Source organism: Arvicola amphibius, chromosome X, assembly GCF_903992535.2.
Source record: "Arvicola amphibius chromosome X, mArvAmp1.2, whole genome shotgun sequence".
NCBI lineage: Eukaryota > Metazoa > Chordata > Mammalia > Rodentia > Cricetidae > Arvicola > Arvicola amphibius.
In genome coordinates this window covers 96,935,537-96,959,413 of record NC_052065.1, presented here as the reverse complement: position 1 = coordinate 96,959,413, position 23,877 = coordinate 96,935,537, and the positions used below count along the sequence as shown (strand labels likewise).

The window sequence follows — 23,877 nt, the reverse complement described above, 5'->3', positions numbered from 1 at the left end:
GCATTCTACCAACTGAACTATATTCCCCGCTCCTACAACGGCATGTCAGTCTGAAATGTGCCTCTGGAACAGTGGCAAGTGTAATCTTGAAAATTCGATTACGAAAAGATCCACAGACCCCAGAGATCAAAAGCAACTGGCCCTATGCGAACAGCAACTTAGCACCACTGATCCCAAGTATTAAGTATTTCCGGAGATATTTTCGACAGTGGAAAGGAAGGAAAGGACAGTGGACTTTGTGCTCTATTTTAGGCGGTTTGGTAATCCATAACTCCTTAAACTATCAGAGTAGCTTTTCAGGGTAGCCGCTGTTCTCTAGCATGAGACTTGGTAAGCGCTAGATGATAAATATTAATAACATTAGTATGGATAATAGTGGGAACAAATGCAGTAGAGGGTAACTTATCCAAGATCACGGAGCTGGTGAGCGTTAAATTACTGTTGGAGCCCAAGTCTTTTTGACCAAAGCCTGGGTTTCTGCTGCTCTGCTCTTCAGCAACACTGAAACATTGATGTCATTGAAATGCTTTGAAATTTGGAAATCCCATTAAAAAGGGATTGATGAGTGCCATTTGAAACCTTCAGGTAACTAAAACCATCTCTCCTCTCTCTCTCTCTCCTCTCTCTCTCTCTCTCTCTCTCTCTCTCTCTCTCTCTCTCTCTCTCTCTCTCTCTCTCTCTCTCTCTCTCTCTCTCTCTCTCTCTCTCCACACTTAGCTTTCTAAGTTGATGTGAGCCATGGCCCAGCTGTACTACAAGAGGGTCAATTACTCACCGTACAGAGACCGCATTCCCCTGCAAATTGTGCGGGCTGAGACGGAGCTCTCTGCTGAGGAGAAGGCCTTCCTTAGTGCCGTGGAGAGGGGGGACTACGGCACCGTGAAGCAAGCGCTGCAGGAGGCTGAGATCTACTACAATGTCAACATCAACTGTGTGGATCCTTTGGGCAGGAACGCCCTGCTCATTGCCATAGAGAACGAGAACTTGGAGATCATGGAGCTACTGCTGAACCATAGCGTGTATGTGGGCGATGCATTGCTCTATGCCATCCGCAAGGAAGTGGTGGGCGCTGTGGAGCTTCTGCTTAGCTACAGAAAGCGCGGTAGAGAGAAGCAGGTAAGCGAATTCACGCTAGGTTGGCACCAGCCAGAATATCAGGGCATCAGAGTCCAGAGGAAAGGTTTGGCAGTCTGGAATTGAGAGGGCTTGTCTTAGAAACTGTTATCAGTTGTCTCGGGAGCTTCCCTGGGCGGTCCCAGCCAGTTTACTCCTTTGCTGTGTCTTTTGGTCTTAGTTACTTATACATATTCAACACTTGACAGTACGAAGGCATGCTCCTCTGTCTAGAATATGTAAACTCTTTCCACTTTCTTTACCCTCCCATTTTATCTTCATTTCCTTCCCTTACTCAAAAGTCACATTCTAGAAAAGAGAGCAAACCTAGACCTGTGCTTTCTCCTTGAAAGGCTGCTCTTCCACAGAAAAGGCAAGACGACTTTAGCCTTGAGTGCCATAGTGCACACATGAAGAGAAACCTCACTTGTTTTCCTAGTACACACTATGTGACTGAGTTCTGCTCACGGGCGTTTGCAAGTTTGCTTCCATGAATCTCATAATCTCTAAGTCACCAAAAGTTGGTATTTTTGTATAGTCATCTTTGATTTCTCCGTCAAATTTTGCCCTCACATTCAATCCCTAAGCTTCATGGTTTCTCCCTCCGTCTTTCTTTCCTCTCTAAGCCAGTTTCCACTAATATTGCTCTGTCATCGCTCTCCTAGATAAGGGGTTCTTCAAGTGCAGCCCGTAGACTGGCAGCAGCAGCATTTCCTGAGAACTGAGGAAAACTGCAAAGCCTTAGAGCCCCACTACAAGGGTACAAAATCATAAGCTCTGGGATGTTGCCCAACAAGCTGTGCCTTAACAGGCCCTCAAGGGGATTCTGATGGATGCTCAGATTTGAGAATCACTGTCCTACACTAACATGAAACTTTTTTATTATTCTTACTGCCATCCTGAAGAGTCTGACTGGTTTATCCTTTCTGAATTAGGAAAATATCTTACTATTCCTGTCCATGCCTTTAATCCTACAATGTCTTCTTATTAGTTTGTCCTCCATTGTTAGGAGGAAATGTTCGAGGTGATGTACTTTACAAAGCAGAGGTTTGTTTTGCTAACCATTTTTGGAGGCTAAATGTCCAGGATAAGGTAGCTTATCTGACAAACCTCTGACGAGGGCCTCCTTGCTTGCATTATAGGCATGATTTTAAAAAAAATGGAAAGGGAACTGGTCAAATATAAAAGGAGACAAGCAAGCACCTTGATGAACATGACCAAGATAATCTGTCATCCTCTAGCATTAGGAGATATGAGCAAAGCTGGTTTGGAAGGAAATCCAATAGCTTTTAATACCAGCTCATTTAGAAAAAGAACAATGAAAATAAAGTGACAACTTGCAAAGCACTGGGATTTTCAGAGTAGAAAATGGAGGAAGAATATGGAACGGACAGATTTATAGTTCCTTGACTAAAATGCCTACATCCCCATCTCCATCAGCATTTATAATAACCCCAAGAAAGGAAGGATTTCATCTTTCTTGTTCCTTGTTATATCACACTACCAGAGAAAAATGCCTGATAAATGTTTATTTAATGAATGAGTAATATGTAACCAGCACTGAGCTTAGCATCTTAACCTGACTTATTCATTTAATCCTCTAGGGAACTCTATAAACTGAATATTATTATTATTATTATTTATTACTATTATTATTATCATCATCATCATCATCCCTGTTCGGCAGTGAGAAACAAGATTATTAAGTCAATTGTTTAAGATCCCACTAACTATTGGAGTTAATACCTCCTAAATCTTTTTATTTGCTAGGCTCTGATCACACAACTAAATCAGGCTGTTGCTAAAAGTTTGGCAACAAAGGCTGGAGAGATGGCTCATTAAGAACATGTATTGCATGCCTTTAATCCCAGCAATTGGGAGGCAGAGTTTAAAGTCAGCCTGGTCTACAGAGGGAGTCCCAGTACAGGCTCCAAAGCTACAGAGAAACCCTATCTCAAAAAAACAAAACAAAAGAAAAAGAAAGAAAGAAAAGAAAAGAACATGCATTGCTCTAGCAGAGGACCTGAGTTCAGTTCCCAGCACCTAAGTGGAATGTATTGTAACCACTTGTAACTCAGTTCCAGGATATTATTCTACGCCCCTTATTTTGGTCTCCACAGGTACCTGCACTCATGTGCACAGCCATATAGACACACAAACACACATAATTAAAAATGATAAGTCTTTTAAAAATTGGCAGCATTAAAAGGCGTCTGAATGCACAACAGTAAAAACTGACTCAGACTCAGCACATTCCGTGAAATGTCAGGGGTTTCTGGAAATGCTCATTCATGATGTATCTGCCACACAACCTCATTGCAGCCTTGGATCTGAACATACAATATGCACCCTTTACATTGCACACGGTAGCACTATATCCAGTGACACTTCTCAGCCCAGACTGGAGACCTTTGACTGATGTGAGCTGCAGTGTTTTATTTTACATAGCAAGGGTTATGGTATTATAGAAGCATAATGGTATAATTATGGAAAACAAAGACTCAGTAATATTTTTCTCCTAATCCCTCAGCATGTTAAACATTAAATTAGTATATCTTGGGATTAGATTGTTAAAAATGTTTGATTTTAAAAGCTGTTCACTGAGCTATTTCATTAAAAAAATCTGTTAGTGAATTTTAGCTTGGGATCAGCACAGAATATCTAAGTTTCTTAAATAGTCCTAAACATAATTCTGCCATTGCATACTATATAGTTATAGATAGCGGCATTCTCAGTGCTGGTGGTTATAAAATTAAAATATTGTTCAACTCTCAAAATCATCAAAAATGATCTATATTCTGCAGCATCAAATATTCAGTAAAGATTTAAATATTTATATAAATATAAGCAAGGACATTCATCTAATTAGTATGCAAATTTGGTCTCATCTTTAATAAAGTAGGCCTAATAATTGTTTTAGACTAAATTTATTCATTAGTATCAGCAAATATTTAATATATGTATACCTATATTATATACCTGTACACCTGCGTTGGAAAAAATTCATGGGTAAAAGGGAGTTTTAAAAGCCCTATACTTGGCCTCATTGCTTCTCTGGAAATCTTAGGATCCTAGCACAGAGAATATGAGATGGGTCCAAGAATAGAAGACAGATGAACTCCCTAGTAACAACAGGCCTAAGAAATTTAGAAAAGAAGTTCAGTGTATTTCCTACTCAGTCCATTTTACCAAGGTCATCAAAACTGATTTGTTTTGTATTCCATTGTCCTAGCTAAGCACCTGGGAGGCTTCTGAAGGCCTTCTCAGCTACGAACCTCTAAGTTCCTGTACCACACTGGCTGTTTCCTTTAATTGAAAACAATCTCATGCCACCTTGTACTAGTGGGTGCCCTCATTTGTAGGAACATCTAGTTCTCTTACTGTGCACTATCAGTCTAATGCCCACTTCTTTCCATGCTGTCTTAGTTAAGGTTTCTTTTGCTGTGAAGAGACACCATGATTACAACTCTTATAAAGGAAAACATTTAATTGGGGTGGCATACGTTCTAGAGGCTTAGTTCATTGTCATCATGGCGGCATGCAGGCAGACACGATGCTGGAGAAGGAGCTAAGAGTACTACATCTTGACCCACAGCCAACAGGAAGTGAACTGCATCAGTGGATGTAACTTGAACAAAGGAGACCTCAAAGCCCACCCCCACAATGGCACACTTCTTCGAACAAGGCCACAGCTCCTAAATAGTGCCACTCCCTTTGGGGGTCGTTTTCTTTCAAGCCACCACGCATGCTTCCTGTCTCCGTACTGAACCAGTGCACACAAGATAACGGGTGATATGTAAACATTTGCTGAGGGACATGAAGGAGTTAAAGGTATCATCCAGAAAAATCACAAGACTTTCTTTGAAACGGGACTTTTGGGGGTTTTGTAATCAATCACATTTAGTCACATAACTGTCTAGAGGAAGAGGAGAGCACAGGACAATTTCCTAGATGGGTAGTGAGTGTAGACTGCGTCCATGTTTGGTGGGTCTCATTTCTCTCATCTTTTCCTCTGATCTAGTAAATGCTGGGGATCTTACAGTCAGGAAGGAAGGCACCATGTCACCTTATACTAACTTGCACGTGGTGACCTCTCCTTGTCAGAAACAAAACTTAGCTCATAGAAGCAAACTGCTCACGGTGACAAAATGAGACATCTGAAACCTAGGGCAGGCGACTCGTGCAGCCGCAGTTTTGTTAGGACCTTTTGTCATGCACCGCCATAATAATCCCTCCTTGGTCAATACATCATTCTCATAAATAAACACTGTAGGTTAAACCGTACAGAGCCCTCAACTCCATCTGCAAGTCTCCTCAGTAGCTTTGTCCTCTCTGCCCCAGGCCCAACAATGAACCTCTACTATTTCATTGTCTTCCGTTATTCCGAGAGTCACTATGATAGGTCATATATGAGTAACTCTACCAGGCTGCCACAGTGTTAGAGAACCCTATCTTTCTTCGTGACAAAAACAAGATTGGTTTACCTGGAAGCAATGGGAAATGTGAGCAAAGCAGGCCTCCTAAAGGCCCTTGAGTTCAGCGGGGCAGACCATTTGCAGGAAGGCACCCTCTCCACACGCAATCTGAACAGCAATAGCAAACTTGTAGCACAGAGCACCACCGCCAGCTGCCCTTCATCGCGCTGGAAAATAAGGCACAGCTGACTTCTGTAGTGAGGAGCTGCGGGTAGGCCTGCTTTTCATCCCGCCCGGCTCCGGCATGGTTAGCTTTACATCCAAAATAACAACACACAAACTGTATTAATTTAAACACTGCCTGGCCTATTAGTTTCAGCCTCTTATTAGCTAATTCTCACATCTTGCTTTAACCCATATTTAGTAATGTGTGTAGCACCACGAGGTGGTGGCTTACCAGGAAAGTTTCAGCATGTCTGACCTGGAGGCTGGCTCCATGTCAACTGACCCAGAGAGGAGAGTCATGGCGACTGCCCAAGGCATCTGCCTCATTCCCAGCATCCTGTTCTGTCTACTCCACCCACCTATGTTCTGACCTATCAGGCCAAGCAGTTTCTTTATTAATTAACCAATGAAATCATCAGATAGATAGAAGACACACCTACATCAGACTTCCATCAATACTGGGAAAATAAAGCAGGGCCATCTTCCGCATTAGTAGACAAGGTCTTAAGTTCCAGGCTGGCAGCAAAATTCCCTCTGTAACTCCTTTACCCCATTCCCCCTTATGCTCCGCTGTACGAAGTTAAGGCCTCATTGGCTAGGCAAGCGGACCTCTCACAGCATCAGGCAGACTCCAGGTTGGCTCCTCTGGACCTGGTAGGCCTCAACTTCCTACATTCCTCCTCCTACTCAGCCATATTGAAACTACTTTACAATAAAGATCAAAGGCCCAGCACAAATGGCTGTTGTTGGCTTCTAGTATCAGTACTCATACAGAGACCTGAATTTTTAATAGGAACCAAATCTTAAAATAAAAATTGTGGTATCTTTTTTTGTAGACTATCCACACCCAAAAGATGTAGTGGGGGTACGTGTGTGTGTGTGTGTGTGTGTGTGTGTGTGTGTGTGTGTGTGTGTGTGTGTTGCTCCAGATTCTGACCCTTTTTCCAACTTTGTTAACCTACCACAAACTATTTCTTTGGGAGTAAAATTTGACAATTTGGGAGCTTTGTGATTTCTTTTTCTTTTTCCTTTTATTTTGCAGATGAGCACTCTTAGAATTAGTCACAGAATACAAAATTTAGGGACAACTAAACATCTGACGCCAGCCTATTTCTTACATAGACTGCTTACTGCCTTCTGGCCACTGGCTTTGGGACCTCTTAAAGGAGCCTTGTCAACAGGGAAGGCAGATTCAGCTACAGTTCAGAGAAGAGGCTGGTATTAGTGTGAATGTAAAAAGCTAACTCTGAATCATTTGTTGTGATTATGGGAAACTTGTCAAAAGCCAGGTTCCTGAGCCACGGTACATGCCTACAGTGTTAGAACCTCAGGATTTTGGCCTGAATCCAACACCTTAACAATCTTGTCTCCACAAGTATCTAGATAAGATGTCTATATGGCTCTCTGTATTTATTTTCTATGGTTAACATTAAAAATTATCATAAACTGGATGGCTTAAAACAAAATAAATGAGTTGTTTCACAAGGAAAAGGGCAATAAGAAATTAATAGTAAGGCTGATTGCTTCTTGGGGGAGTGTCTGATAGATGTGTGGGTTGCCTACAATCTCTCCTGCTTTTTATATTTGTATCACTCCAGTCTCTACCTCTACAGATGCAAAGTGCTCTTCCATTACCTTTCCTCTGTGTTCAAACCAATTGCCTTCTTCCTAAGTGGATGATCTCATCATTGTGTACAAATGCATCTACAAAGACCCATTTTCGAAATAAAGTCACACTCAAGGTTACTATAATTTGAACGTAGCATTAGGGATGCACAATTCTCACTCTGTGAGATATACTGATTCAGATAAGTGGCTTTCACGGTTTTCTAGCAGTAGAGCCATTCATAAAATCCCACTGAGACTAGAAACAACCAGAGCTTCCTTTGTCTAACTGCAGGTTGGAACCAAAACTTACATTCATTCACTCTCAGTCTTGCTTTTCCTTGACCTTTGAGGAGTCAAGACAACTTGAATATCGTCAGTGTAGAGGACAGAAAGCACAGTTCAGCTCACTGTTCAATGCTAGCCAGTTTAATTCCATCAGGAATAACACTAATAACAGCTACCTGCTACCTAACCCAGAGGTCTGTTTTGTGGAAGAATTGAGGTTGAAATATGTGAAAGACTTTGGAAAAACTCTGAATGTTAGACTGAGGTCAGTGATGATCATTTTCTGAGCTACTGCTTTAGTTTGCTTGCGCTTGTCATATGGTGTGAATAGACAGATGGCCCATGGCCCTGGTCACAAGGCACCGTGACTACAGTATGTGGGAGGGTTCACAGATCACCTCCCCCTATCTGGCCTAGATGGCGACAATCTTCCTTCTGTTACCAAAGAAGCTGCATGACCTCAAAGGCACCCTTCCTATGTGACAAGAGTTTAAAGGTTTGTTCAATGGATAAGTAGAGCTTCCAGTCATTGTACCAGCAGTCCACCCAAGGAATTTTCTTTCTTGGTCACTTGCATCACTGCAGACTTCCAGAAAGAGGCTAAGCCAACCTTTTCCCTGTGGCCCACCCCTCTGGGCTTTGCCATAATTACTCATTTGTCTGTGGCAGATGGCTCCAAATTAAAATTGGTCTCACAGATGAGCTACAGAGATTAAATCTCAACAACACTGATAAGTGTTTGTGTTGAGGTTATAGGAAATCAGCAACAGGACGCTGGTGCCCACCCCCTGCTTCTATCTTGACCTCGGGATGAGATTTTACAGTATGGAGGACAGACACTGAGAACCTGCACAAAGGTTACTTGAACACAGGGAGAGGACCTAAAGATCCTAGACCATCAATTTAACTCACAGCGAGATAGAGCAGAAAGTAAAGGAGAGATTGTTTAAAAAATCCCCTTCTATTTATAGATCATCTATACTTTGGATTCAGCCACTTACTAGATATGTTTCCTTGGACAAGTCACTTTAGTGTCTCTATACCTCGGTCTTTTTATCTGTAACTCAGAACAATGAGGGAATGGACTTCATAGAGTTATAGTAAGAGTGGAATGAAGTATGGAAGCATTTAACTAGGATGGTCCCTGGCATGACATAAGCACCCACTAAAACAGCTAGTAGTGCTCCTACTCTGACTAGTTAAGTCCTGCTAATGTCATCTGTGGGTTAATGGCACCCATTTTCTCAAGTGAAACTGAGACATGGCTCAATCTGCAAAGTGTCTCCTATGCATGACGAGGGCCTGAGCTCTGATTCCCAGCACCCATCCATGTAAAAGTTTAGATTTAGGAGCATGCATCTGTAACCTAGCACTGGGTGGAGACAAAGAGACAAGTGACTCCCCAAAGCTAACTGTCCAGCCAGCCTCACCAAATCAATGAACTCTAGGTTCAATAAGAGACTCTGTCTTAAAAAGTAAGGTGAAGAGCCACCAAGTAAGACACCGAAAGTCAACCTCTGATCGCCAAACATATGCACCCACATGCACACCTGCACACCCATGAACAAGTTGAATACACTACACACAGGAAGGGGGCACACATTCATGCACATCAAGTACACATTGTACATAGTGGTTTAAACGTTCAATCTGAGGTTCTGGAAAGATGGCTCACAGTTAAGAGCACTACGGCTCTTGCATATGACCTGAGATTGGTTCCCAGCATCCACATCAAGTAACTCACAACTGCCTACCTATAATGCTAGCTTCAAGGATTCTCTCTCTCTCTTTCTCTCTCTCTCTCTCTCTCTCTCTCTCTCTCTCTCTCTCTCTCTCTCTCACACACACACACACACACACACACACACACACACACTAACACACACACTAGCTCACTGGTAGAAGAATTTTCTAAATGATCATTACATTAAACTTTTGAAATAATAGTTTGCTATGACAAACTACCTGAAAAAGCAACTGAAGGCTGGCTTCACAGTTGGGCACAGTCCATTAGAACAGGGAAATCATGGAACATGCGCTTAACACAGCTGATCATATTACACCTGAACTCAAGCAGCAGAGAGAGATAAATTCAAGTGCTTTTTAATTCAGTCCAGTGTTTCTGGCAATGTAATGATGCTGTCCACATTTAGGGTGGCTTTTCCTACCTCAATTAGTCCTGTCTAGAAACTCCTTCACAGACATGACTAAAGAGTTGTCTCCTATCATGAGTCTAGACTCTGTCACATGTAGTCATTATTAATCATCAGATAATATTAATATCCCAATTAATTGTGTTACCTTAATTTCTCAGGGTTAGAGTAATGAACTTTTATCTTTTTATTAATCTGAATAACAGCTCATTTTATTATTTGTTTTCATTTCCGTGAAATGAAATTCCTCCAATAGTCTTACCTTTCTTCTATTGTCTTCTCCAGCCAAAACCCTCTCCTCTCTCTGACCCCACAGTTCAGTGTCTATTACTATATTTTTTCACATTCAGCAACTTAAATGAGACAAAATTAATACATAAAACTTTATATATATAATGAGTATGGCTTGGGATCTAGACATAAGCGTAATAAGCATAATAAACAAGCATAATAAACAACTCTATCACTTCAGAACATTTCCTGTTGCCTCCCCTATTCTGACTGTGTCCTGTTTTTATCTCCTGGCTTCCAAACATACCCTCCCAGCTAGATTTCTCTGACTATTTGTTCCTTGTATTCTGGTTCCTGCTGATAAACTCAAACAAGATTAAGTTAGTGCGATGTACACAATGTTCTCTGTCTGAGGCATATGCCAGCTCTGTGAAGTTTTCAGTAGAATGAAGAAAGCATGATTCGAAGGACCTTCAGTGAATGACAGTTTCGTACTTCACACTGATCTCCAAGGATTGTTGTCATCAGCTAATTAGTGAAAAGGGCTTGTGAGCTCACTGACATAATACAACTTTGTGGAGTGAGGTTTAGTCCTCATGGAGTTCTGGAGATTGAACTCATCATCAGACTTGCATTCTCGGGCAACAAGCACCAAATAATAAAAAAGAAAATATCACTGAATATGGTTGCACATGAGACAGAGGAGCGAATATCGAAGGTCAAAGTGAATTTGGAAACAGCCTGGGATACATGAGATCCTCTCTCCCCACAGCATGGAAGAGAGAAGATGGGCTCATGGTTCCACTTAGTTGAACAACTACTGGCATCAGATTGCTACTGAGTGAGGACAAGTCAGTTTTCCTCAGGGGAGTGACACCTGGCATGTTGACCAAAACCCAGGGCAGGCCTCATACTCAGGAGTAGTTGGCCACGCAACTGAACTCAGTGGTGTCGAGGCTTTTGTTATTTGTTTTTAAAAAGAAGACAGAGAAAGAGAGGAAAGAGAGATGGAGAAAGGGAAGGGTATGAAGTTGGGTGGGTAGGGAGATAGAGAAAGATCAAAATACAGTGTATGACATTCTCAGCTAATAAAAGAATATTGTTTTAGTATAAGTAAATATACAGAAAGGGCCATCTAAAACAAAGAGAGTCAGATGATGGTATAATGTAAGGAAGAGGAAATTGGTACCAATGAAAGATCCCCTCTCCTTCTCTCCCCCCTTTCCCTTTCTCTACAAGGAAAGTGGAGTGATGACTTGGAACTTTCTGAAGCTGGAGAGTACAAATTCTAAATTCCTTTCTGCTCTTCCAAGGCAGTTTTACAGATACTACCACCTAGCTCCACTGTCCATCTTAGGACTGTGGGTGGAACTCTGGCTTAAAAATTATGAACAGAGACACCCCAATGCCCTTATCATTAAATAGGCTTTATACTTTGGCCACCAGACAGATAATATGTCTACACCACATAATACCTTAGACCAACAGTCAAAGTCTCAAACACTGTGTGCTTTGTCTGCTCAAGCAAAATGAACATGTGTCACTTTTTTTTATTTAATTTATTCAAGTTCTCCTTGCACACCGTGATTTTTTAACTGTTTGATGCAAGATGCAAACCTTTTCAGCTATCAGGCTTCAGTGACACTAGCACCCTTGTGTACATAATATTTTGCTTATTTTTGAGTTTTGGTATAAAAGTAATATATGGTAGCTATACGAAGTTTAGCAATATATATGAGTATCAGAAGGAAAATATGTCCTGTTTCCGATTCCCAAAACTAACTCCCTAAAAGTCATGATTAAGAACAACATATGCAGGCCCTTCTAGATATTGTCAGTACTTATTTAAACAGAAACACAGAGAGCCTTTTTTTTTCAAACAAATGCTTTACAATAAAGTTTACCTCGAAGAACACGTTTTTGCTTTCTCTGTAAGACTGTTTATCTGTACTGCATTATTTCAACCAATATTGCCTTGCACAACTGTGTCATGCACATTTGCCTGGTATTTTATTAAGTGAGCAGTTAGGTGAAGTTTGGATAAATTATTTTTGTTTTCTAAACAATGTTGTGATGACATTGTACAGACCTCTCTGAACAGCTGTGAAATTATTATATATAAGGCAAATTCCTAGTAATGGGATTATAGAGACATAGAACATATGCACTGTTTAATTTGAATATCAACAGTCCCAAGCCTTGACTGCTTCTTACATTTTTGTCATCATGGATCAAAAAAGCATTAAAAACTACATTTCCAATCTGACAGTCAAAAAGAACCACTATCTTATTATAATTTCATATTTGACTTTTTGAAGATTTAATTTAAGGTCAAAAGAGGTGATTGGATTCCTCAGAACTGACATGTGTTTGTAAGAAGCTCAGCTTCTTACTTGGGAGCTAGGATCATAACTTCAGTCCTGTGATTGATTGTTCGGCTCTGAACCATCTCGCCAACCCTACATTTGATTTTTATTATAAGCAAGATTTAACATATTTTAATATAATAAGCCATTTGTTTTATTCTTCTTTGAACATCTGATTATACGTTTTATCCCTTTTTCTACTAGAGTTGTCATATTTTCTAACTTGTCTAAGTTCTTTTTATATTAGATGCGTTAAGCTTCCCCTTCATGTTGGCTATGTACTGCTGCGCATGAGGACTGCCCATAAGTGTGGTAAATATACTCAGTGAGACTCTATTGGAGAAAGACAGTTTTTCCCTTGCAATTAGATGGTCAATTGGAGATAGCGTCTTGCTTAGGGATGGGAGTTCATGTCCACTGCCTCCTCTCAATGCTAAAGACCCACCTGGCTTCCACTTGTGCAGACCCTGTGCAACCTGTCCAATCTCTGCAAATTCATATCTGCATCAGTCCTGTTGGGTGTGGAAGACAGTTTCCTAAGCATCATCCAACCCCCCTGCTTCTTCCATTTGCCTCCTTTTCCACATAGCTTCTTGAGCCCCAGGTCAGGTTCAATGAAGACATCCCATTTAGGACTGAGTGTTCCAAAATATCTCATTCTCCATGCATTGTCCAGTTGCAAGTTTTTGTGTTAGTTTCCATTTACTGCATAGAGAAGTTTTTCTGATGATGACTGAGCAAGACACTAATCTATCAGAATGTTATTAGGAGTCATTTTATTACTATAATCCTTTAACAGAATAATAGTATTTGTTTTTGCCCCTAGACCCATGGCTTATCTAGTCTCAGGTTCTTAGCCACCCAAGTAGTGCCAGGCATCGTTTTCATCTTGTGGAGTGGGCCTTAAATCCAAGCAGAGACTGCTTGGTTACTCTCACAACCTTTGTGTTACAATTTCACCAGCATATCATACAGACAGGTCACCACTATAGACTGCAGGTTTGTAGCTGGGTTGGTGTTTATCTTACTCCCCTGGTAATATGCAGAGTACCTTCCAGTACCAATTCAAATATTTAAAAAAGCAGTCATTCTGCTCAAAGCCAACCAAAATTCTTCAGTCTTAAGGAACCCTGCATGATTTGACCTGTTATCGTCTGCTTTCATTCGCTAGCTCTTTCTCTTGCTCAAGCGACTCTAGCCATTCTCACTTCCTTGGGTTCTTGTTTTGTTTAGGTGCTATAGATGGAACCTAGAACCTTATATATGATAGGTAAATGCTCCACCTATAAACTATATCCAGAGGACATTTATGAATCATTTTTGTTGTTTTTATTGTTATTGTTGCTGCTGATTTGTAATTCTAGGAATGGAAAACAGGGCTACTTCCATGCTAGGAAGATCCTCTACCATTGAGCTTCTCACTCACTCACCACACTCAATTGTTTCAAGAATTGTGTAGCTCAAGTGTGTTTGGTTAAGTGATTCTCATCTAGGTAGCTGCAAGGCTAGCTCTTCATTGTCCTTTAGATTTGCATTCCAATAACAATTTATGAGACAGACACCCCCTTTTCTTCCTACCATCATGCTACTCTTCAGGACTCTTCTCGGCATTATCACCACCTGAAAGACATACATGTGCTGCCTCTGTCACCTTCTATTAAAGGAACGTTATTTGTTGCTTTCATTTGGGAGTCCCAGTGCCTACAGTAGTTTTCAGAACACGGTAGGCTTTCCGTAAATAATTTCTGAATGAATAGAGAAGAAATAGTAGTAGAAGGCTAGACCTGGAAATATTGTCTTGGTCATCTCTTAATTTTATTGTGAAAGTAACAAATAAAAAGTTATCTGTCAAGGTTCAGTGTGCAACTTCTATAGCAGAGCGAAGAAACACAAAACTTCTGACTGAATTGATTATTATATCCAGGACACTGAAATTAAATTATTCTACTATTAAATCCATTCTGAACGAAGCCTATGGCATCCTCCTCACCACTGTGAGTTATGTTCCTTGTATCTAACCTAAATCCTACATCTTTTTTACATGTTATTTTATGTGTATGGATGTTTTTCCTGATGAATGTACACTACAGGCATGCACTGTCCATTGGGGCCAGGAGAGGGAGACGGAACCCCTGGGACTGGAGTTAAAGACAGTTGTGAGTCATAAGTAGCTCTTTGATAAGAGGACCAGATTCTCTAAGAGCAGTGAGTGTTCTTAGCCACTAAGCCGTCCCTCCAGCTCCAAATCCAACATGGTACAAACTAAACCATATTCTCTATTTCAGTTTTTGGAGGGGCACTCTAAATATATACAAACCTTACAAACAGTATTTTTTATACTTCCTCTAAAAAAAAACTGAAAGCAAGATTTTGGTCTCCATGGTGCCCTAAAAGATATCAACATCATAAAATACATCTCTAATTCCATGACAGGGATCTAGGAGCATATGATTAGAAGGGCATGTACGTGACAATATCACTGATTCTACAGCAGTTAAGTCTTGGCAGAAGACTATTAAAAACATGTGCTCTAATAAGGAAACACATTTGTAACGTTTAAAAGCCAAGTCCATTAAGTTTGTACTCAGCTTCCCCTGGCATTTAATTAGAGTCCTTCACTTATGATGCAGAAGTATTCGTAGTTCAGATTGTTTACTAACCAGGTAGCCTTCCTTCCACTGAATATAGTAAGGGAGTACCTAGTGGAGAGCCCTGGCTTTGCCTTGGTGTCTTTATCTTTCTGGCTTTCCTGTATAAAGAATGATTTCTCTCCTCGTTAAATATCTTACTGAAGTCAGAGTGTCATTATTTCTATTTGTAAACCAGGGAATGATACAAGGTAAGCATGCAGTTTCTAGTGTAAATACTAAGCCCCTCTGGGTAATTGCTTGTCTGATCAGGGGAAAGTGAATTCTGGATCCCAGAACTTAGTTGGAAGAAAATGAGTGAAGCTAAACTTTAGTGGAAATTGTTATTTGGCTATTGCTACTACTGTTTTACTTAAACAACCCAGGAGCAATGCTGAATGCAAGGATTCCTCTGCTGGAGTCATTTCTAGCCAATTCATTTATCTTCAAGATTAGAGAATACATCAGGCAGAAGTGTATGGCCTGATAAAATCCTGAACTAGCACTCAGTGCTAAGTTCTTTCCTTTCAACCTGGCTGAAATAGTTTTTCACAGACACTTGAGCTTTGCAGCCCATGGACTGAGAAGCTAAGCTTGAAGCCCCCCCCCCCCACAATGCCTAGAGGGAATGAATGTCAGGATAGGAAAGCTTTATCACTACTTAGGGAACTATACTAAGTGGCTTGACTTTATTATAGAAATTCATGGTTACAAAGCACTCTAGAATTAACATTGGGGAGCTTCTTAATAAAGGTGGATACAACACTGATGAAGTAATGCGATAGCACCTAGTTCTTGATACAGCTACCATTTCCTCTACCTCTCCACTTCATTAGCCTGACTTCTCACCCAGCACAAGGCAGAAACCATAACATTATCTCTAAGCACTGACCACATAGTTGTAGTGATCAGAAACTTCCTTTTCCTTTTTGAAATTTTATTGATTTTTATTGAGCTCTACATTCTTCTCTGCTCCCCTCCCTGCCTCTCCCCTCCCCTTCAACCCTCTCCCAAGGTTCCCATGCTCCCAAAATACTCAGGAGATGTTGTCTTTTTTCTACTTCCCATGTACATTAGATCTATATACGTCTCTTTTAGGGTCCTCATTGTTGTCTATGTTCTCTGAGATTGTGATTTGTGGGCTGGTTGTCTTTGCTTTATGTTTAAAAACCACTTATGAATAAGTACATGTGATAATTGTCTTTCTGAGTCTGGGTTACCTCACTCAAAATAATGTTTTCTAGCTCCATCCATTTTCCTGAAAAATTCAAGATGTTAACTTTTTTCTGCTATGTAGTACTCCATTTTCCCTACCCATTATTCAGTCAAGGGCCATTTAGGTTGTTACCAGGTTCTGGCTATGACAAACAAAGCTGCTATGAACATAGTTGAGCACATGTCCTTGTGGCATGGTTGAGCATCTTTTGGATATATATACAAAAGTGGTATTACTGGGTCTTGAGGAAGATTGTTTCCTAATTTTCTGACAAATTGCCACACTGACATCCAAAGGGGTTGGACCAGCTTGCATTCCCACCAGAAATGCAGGAGTGTTCTCTTTTCCCCACAACATCTCCAGCGTAAGTTGTCATCAGTGTTTTTGATCTTGGCCATTCTTACAGGTGTAAGATGGAATCTCAGAGTTGTTTTGATTTGCATTTCTCTGATGACTAAGGATGTTGAGCATTTCTTTAAATGTCTTTCAGCCATTTTAGATTCTTTTGTTTAGAGTTCTCTGTTTAGGTCTGTACTCCATTTTTTAATTGGATTATTTGTTCTTTTGATGACGAGTTTCTTGAGTTCTTTGTATAATTTGGAGATCAGACCTCTGTCTGATGTAGGGTTGGTGAAGAACGTTTCCCATTCTGTAAGCTGTTGTTTTGTCTTGTTGACCGTGTCCTTTGCTTTACATAAAGAAACTTCCTTTTCTTTTCTCCTCCTTTCCTTCTCCTCCTCCACAGAGTTTCTCTAGCTAACCCAGGCTGGTCTTGAACCTGCAATCTTCCTGCCTGCTTCTGTGTTCTAAGTACTGTGATTACAGGCATGCATCAATATATCTGCTAAGAAAACATTCCTTTAAAAGAGTTTTATAATGGTGGAGGGTGGAGTCTGAGGGTGTTGAATTTGATGGGAAAAATGAAGTGTGCTTGTTCATACAAGTTCAAAAGGATAATCTCACAATGGAGGAGAAACTGAGGAATATATCGTAAGAGGCAAAGTGGTAAACAGGTAGGAATGTCATTAAAAAGGGTTAATCATCCACTATAAGATAAGACCATGTCATCTCTGAAGACTCCTCAAACCGATTTTGCAATGTGTTTAACAGCTGTGACACATGACCATGATGAGCAAACTCAGGGGTGGTGTTTCCGTGTTTGCTCCTCCAATTCTTAGGGAGCAAGAAGCAAATTAATCAACCTCACTATAGCTTCACCTCTTCCCATTGAAAAGTTGAAAGATAATGCTAAATGATCTCAAAAGACTTCCACATTACTCTAAATGTATTTGATAAACCCTCAATAAAGAGGTCTGACTGGCATAATTGACTTAGTATAGGAGCAAGAGTGCAAAGCCACATTAAATAAAAAACCTTCTTGGGAGTTCACTAAAATCCTATACACAGAACCTCTTGCATTCTAGGGAATGTCTGTTTGCTGGTAGTATTCTTAATTACAGAATCATTAGGACTTAATAAGAACAGTGGCAGTCTATTCTTTATAAACAGAAATGATTTTAAAGATTTGTGGTAAATAAGAATGAAGCCTAAATCCATTAGGGAAAATTAAAACTACAAGCATTTCTATAGAAGGAAGTGCAACCTCAAGTGTTAAAAGCTTAATGTAAGCCTACTGCATAAAAATCAGCATTTAGAGCACTTAGAAATAGGAATGCTGGTAGGGAAAAGGGAAAAACGAGAGAGGAGATAAAACAAGTTAATGAAACATGAACAGAAGCCCTCAAGTGCGTTTTTTTAGAAACAGGATTAACAAGAAGGGACAGGAACCTCACCAGGAATGAGCCCCTAGATGCGATAGAAAGCAACCTAGAGTTGGAATTTTTTTTAAAAAAATCTGCAATTCAAATCCCCAGATCTTAAATGGCTTAATCCAGCTGCTACTCCACAAGCCCCAGATTCAGAATGACAAGTAAGTCAAACACAGGTAAGACCTGCAGGCTTTCAGAACTGTTTGCCCTAAAAAGCCAGCATCAGGAAGGTATTTTGTTCACACAATATACACGCTGACATGAGAAGGTAGGATGCCAATGGAAGGTTTATCTTTTTTTTTTTCAAATGATCAGCAGAATCTCAGACTTTCTTAGTAGTGGATCTTGAAATGATTAACTTTACTGCCTTCTGGTGTATGGAGCTGGGGCCCTTCTATCCAATGCTTGCAAAGCTGCCCCATTTTGCACCTGTCAGCAAAACCGGTAGTTATTTCAGCAACTCCTGCTGCAAACCATAGGGCTACAAACACCTTGCCTTCTGGGAAGATTCATCAGAGGATTGTCTCTTTTAAAAGCATTTTTCAACGTGTAGACCCTGTCCATTCACAATGAGAACCTGCAGGAGAGACAGGCTAAGCTGTCAGTGTGCGCATGCTCAGGCAGTGCCTGCCCCACTTCTTCGTAGCTGCTTCCATACCAAGAGGAAGTTCTTCTCTCTCGTGCATTCATATTTGCTGTTGTGGCCTTTGTGTAAGATATGTTGAAAATGGTATGAACTGAGAAATCTCCAACTTTTGCCTACCCACCAACCTAAAAACTTCATTTGAAGAAATTAAACTGGTTGAATTCAAGGCCAAGCTGGCTAACTCGGCAAGACTGTGTCGGGGTTGGGAACTTGACTCTGCCCTGGCTCTCCCACCCCACCCCCACCACACACACAACAAAAGATCAAAACTGGGCTGAGGTTATAGTTCTGCGGTGGGTATCTGCCTAGCATTCCCAAGACCCTGACTTCCAGACCCAGGATCAGGAATACAACGGAGGAGAGTAAAAAGGGAGGGAAAGAAGAAAGAGATAAAGGAATGGGGAAGGGATTGAATTCTTACAGAAACTTGTTGTTGTAATTCCCAGGAAGATTTAGCACAAATAGTTTGCTCCTAATCTAATCTAATGAACTGACATTTGACAATAATGTAACCGGGTAAGACCTTCTAAGATATGGCGACACTGAAATATGTTACAGAAAATAGAGGCGTGCACTGATCCAGAGCAGACAGAGAGCAAATATGCACAATAAAGCATTCACACAAGAACACTGCTGATTATGCAACTAATGCCCGTTTGTGCAAAACATGATTTCCTAATGCACGCAGGAGATTATAAAGATGAATAAAAGATGAAGGAAGGCCGAGAAAATATAATGATCTAAAATGCAGCGTGAGAAAAAGGTAATTGCAGAGAGATGTTTCACCTGTAGTGGTGTGTTCAGGTAGATTCTTTATTATCATAACCGAGGCAGAACAAATCAGATGACGATTGTCTGTGAGTAAAGGATGCTGAATGAATGAGAGAGGCCATTTACAGATTTAACAAGTCATTCTCATGCCATCTCACAGGAAAAGCCACGGGCCACTTGTAAAATGGATTTTTCCTTGCAGTCTCCAGTGCCACATGCAGGGCTCCTGAAGACTCCACCACTTGGTTATGGTTCCACTCTCAAGAGAACAACAACAAAATAATCTTAAAGACAGTTTAGACGTCTAAATGAATTCCTAATCTAGCATAAATTGTTTTAGTTTGCAACTCAAAGGGAGGAAATGTGAACGGCTCTAAGTATCCATAAAAATGTGAATGGCCAAGCATATCACAGTGCCGAGGATCTCACAAACCAGGTTTAATCAACTTAAAATGTTTACCTGGTGTGACACCCAGCCGTCAAGGGAAAGCAATTCAAAGGCTATTACCCAGCTGATAAGCCAGGGGGAAGGAGCCATCCAGACTTTGTCCTGCAGTACCCTTCCTGGGTGACAATAAAACAGGTCTTCATGGATGATGTATTGTGTACAGAAGCTCTGGTCAGAATCAGGTTTAGCATAATGTGCAATGCTGCTGATGGTCAGACGCACGTCACTGTCTGTCTTGGGCTATCAGCTGAGGACCTTGGCCCCTGTTGCAGCAATGAGTCTCAAGGCAGGGAAGAACAGTCGACCACCAGTATGTGTTTCTGCAAGCACTGTTTGCTTAACAAGACAAGTGCTTGGAATGTTGGTCTTAAAAGTAGGATTAGGAGGGCCCACCCGCGGCAACCTCTGGAATTTCCATCACGCCCTACCAAACAAGGCTCTTCTTCTCAGGAGTCTCTTCACTCTTGCAAACAGTGTCAGGAAGCACAATAGGCTTGGCCAATGGTAAAGAGATTTCAATCAAGCTTCCAGAACATTCCAGTTCTGCAACAAAGCCACTGGCTAATAAGTCTATTTCACCATTAACCAATGGACTCTCCCAAGTGATGGTTGGATAGAGAAGGAGACAAGCCTCTCCTCCTTCAGTTCCTCTGTGAAATTAAGTCTACTCTCTTCTGTTTCTGATGTTAAGTTCCCTCCTGGTTGACTGCCTCTGAAGATTTCTTTTGCTGCTTTTTATTTCTTTTCAGATGTTTTTGAAGTTGTCTTAGCCCTCGTAGAAACAACTTCAGGGAGACTTAGGAAGCAAATTCATGAATTGAGGATTGTCGGACTTTGCCATCCTTTGCCTTTTGAGGCTGGGTTTGTACTGATACTTTATTCACAACATATCTGACTCAGAGGACTAAACCTCATTTTTTAGTGAATTCTTCTTCCCTTCTGCATCACCAAATAAGTTTGCCCTAGATGTGTCTTTTTTTGGATCTGAAACTTTATTGTCACGTAGCAAACTTTCAAGCTTACTAGAGCTGGATCATGCTGTCCAATGGTCTGTTTATCTTGAGGCCTAGGATCCAGGCTGAGCTGCAACACACTGGACATCCTCACCCGACACAGTCACTCATATGATCACTACAGAAGATATGCTCACATCCTCCTAAGCACACAGGCTCTGTCAGAATATTAGTGCAGTGGGAAAAGAGCAGCCGCTTCTCCAGGCAGGAGAGCATTGCTCAGTTGGGGACCCAAAGCCTGTTGGCAGCAGACTCCATAGCATCTTCAGGAGGAGGCTTAACTCCAGCTGAACCTCTAAGGTCCAAGAGGCATCCTCAGAGGCCTGCACAACATCCCTTGAGAGGACATGGGCACCACAGAACAGTCTGCTGGTCACCCACACGGGACTCCACCTTGCGAGGAGTTTCAGAGCTCAAGGGACAGTTGGAGCTTAGCTGCCCAAACCGGCAGTCTATTTTTATGTCACTGCAATCCACTTAAGATGTGTTAACCTCTAACCTCTAAAGGAGTTATAAGACATCCCAATGCTGCTCTGATGGAACAGAACCTTGGCAGAGTATGAACTAAAACCCACGACAATTCTGTACCAACTGTCAGTTGTTCAGAATTCTCACATGTATGTTTGGGGCCTCTGTGGGGTCTCCAGTTTGTGAATGTGACCACAGAGGAAGTTGTACTTCTTCCTTATACACTTGGCTCCCTTTGCTGCCCTTTTCTGACTAAAGAAAAGCTATCCTCCTGGCTAACGAGCCATCCAAGAGCTGGGCACAGTATTTCCAGGCCCACTTTTCATCCGTCTTTGAGGTCTTTATTAAGTATTAACAGAAAATGGAAGGAAAAACTAAGTGTGTTTAATTTTGAAACCCATTCCCTTTGAAGACCTCCCTTGGCTTAGCGTTGGTCTGTGCTGCTAAGCCATTGCTGCAGAGTGAAAGAGCACCCTGAAGCTGGATGGTATCTACATACACGTGTCGTTCAGATAGAGGCATATGTTTCACAAGTGACTAAAATGTCATCATTGCATTTAAAATACTTTGCCTTTGCAAGTTTCAAATTGGGACACATTTGACTTCAGAGAAATAAGGACAAGCAAGACATCTGATTTCAATTTCTTGATTCTGTCATAATCAGTACCTAGCTTGCTTCCGTTTCTGGGTGGAGACAGTATCCCACACCCCTTGTGGGGAATATAGAGGAAGAAAACCACAACAGGCAGTAGCAGCAGTTAGAAGCAAATGTAGCTTTCTTTGTCCATCCCTAACCATACAAGCTCCTGATCCTTTAACACTTAGTCAGTCCTGACAAAAACAGAAGGCATCAAGGCATGGCATTTGAAATCTGAGATAGCAGTGTTGACAATGCATTTAAAAGTGATGAGAGGGGAGAACAGGGGCACAAAGAGAGCAAGAGGGAGGGAGAGGTGAGGGTAGAGGAGGAGGGGGAGGTGGTGAGAGAGAGGGAAAGAAAGATTAAATTGAGGTAGGAGGTAGGAACACTGTTGCTCCCGCTCAAACTGTGATAAAGGAACACACACATACGCAATACAGCCACAAGTCTACTGGTTCTTTTTGCATAGCTTTGACAAAAAAAAATCACCTCAGAAAACAAGGGAGGAAGGATTTACTTTGACTCAAGTTTTCAGAGGTTTCAGTCCACAGTTGTTGGCTCCGTGTGCTCGGGCAAAATGTGATGTTGAAGCCTGCGACCCAGTAGCTTCTCCACTTCAGGAAAGATGAGATTCAGGAGAGAAAGGACTGAGGAAAAGATGAAACTTTCCATGCCATATCTCCTGTGACGTAGTTTTTCCAGCTATGTCATATTTCCTACCATTTCCACCACCACTTACCAAAACAGAACCGCCAGTTAGAGGCAAAGTATTCAGGAGGTGATCCTTTGGGAAACCTTTCATATTTGAGCATAATGAGGAAAGGTAATGCATGATCAGAGTAGAGAAAACTTTTGCTTGTCAATAACTCTGATTAGAAAAAACTTGCTTACAGCTGAATAATGTCGACAGGATAGACAACAGTTCAATCACAAAATGACTTCAGTAACTTTTTTCTACCCATCAAAAGTTACATGTTCTTTCTCTCAAAAGAATAAACAAGAAAAAAATCAAGACAAACAAATAAAACTAAACAATGAAGTTGGAGGGGCAGGGATGTGGGAACAATCTTGGAGTAGTTGGAGGAAGGGAAAGAATATGATCAAAATATAGAGAAAATTTTAAAGAAAAGGTAAATTATTTAAACACACACCACAGTTACATGTTCTTTAAGTGGATTCTATTTTATCAGTGAAACATTCATCTAATCTTAGCCACTGTATGCTGAAAATCAGTTGCTTTCTTGATGTGTGCTGTCATGGCCACCAAACAGAGATGTTTAACGCTCACATTTCTGCTGAGGAAGCAAATATTTCTGAAATGTGTCCCACTGAGACATCTTAAGGGAAGTTAAGCTTCTTGGCGTCCTTCAGGCTCATAAGGCTTCTTCTCTCAAAGACTTCCGCACTCTAGTCAAGTCTTGTTCCAGAGACACGAATTTACAGTTCCATGAACATTTTACAAGAAAAGCTCTTTGGAAATATCCCAGATAGGAATTAAATCCCAAAATCCTGTTTACAAAATTGTTCCCAATATGTCTCTGGCAGTACCAACAAGTACAAAAGTTTCCTGCAGGGTGGACATAGAAGGACTGGGAATGAGAGTAGCTGGGCAGCATGATGTGAAATTCCCAAAGAATCAATAAAAATGAGTTTTTAAAACATGTTTCTTGCCACCAACAGTGCCATTGTAGCTTTGGCTCAAATTTTCCCCTAATGAAGTTTCCATCATGAAAATCAATGATATATCCACTGCTTCCTTTGCATGATAACTGAAGATAATACCATCATGGCCCAGAAAAGCAACCACCTTTATGACCTCCCCATTTCTCTGTTGCCCCAACCTTCCCCTATCCTCCAGCAAAAACACTTCGATTTCAGGGAGT

The 23,877-nt window shown here is 41.0% G+C and overlaps 1 protein-coding gene across 1 annotated transcript in view; it reads left to right on the top strand.

The window, feature by feature from the left end:
• The first annotated feature begins 738 nt into the window (after positions 1-738).
• Positions 739-23,877, top strand: part of Trpc5 (transient receptor potential cation channel subfamily C member 5) — a 132,209-nt gene continuing 109,070 nt past the window's right edge. The window contains exon 1 of the mRNA XM_038316885.1: positions 739-1,116. Coding sequence (XP_038172813.1) covers positions 739-1,116 — 378 coding nt within the window. The remainder of the gene's footprint in view (positions 1,117-23,877) is intronic.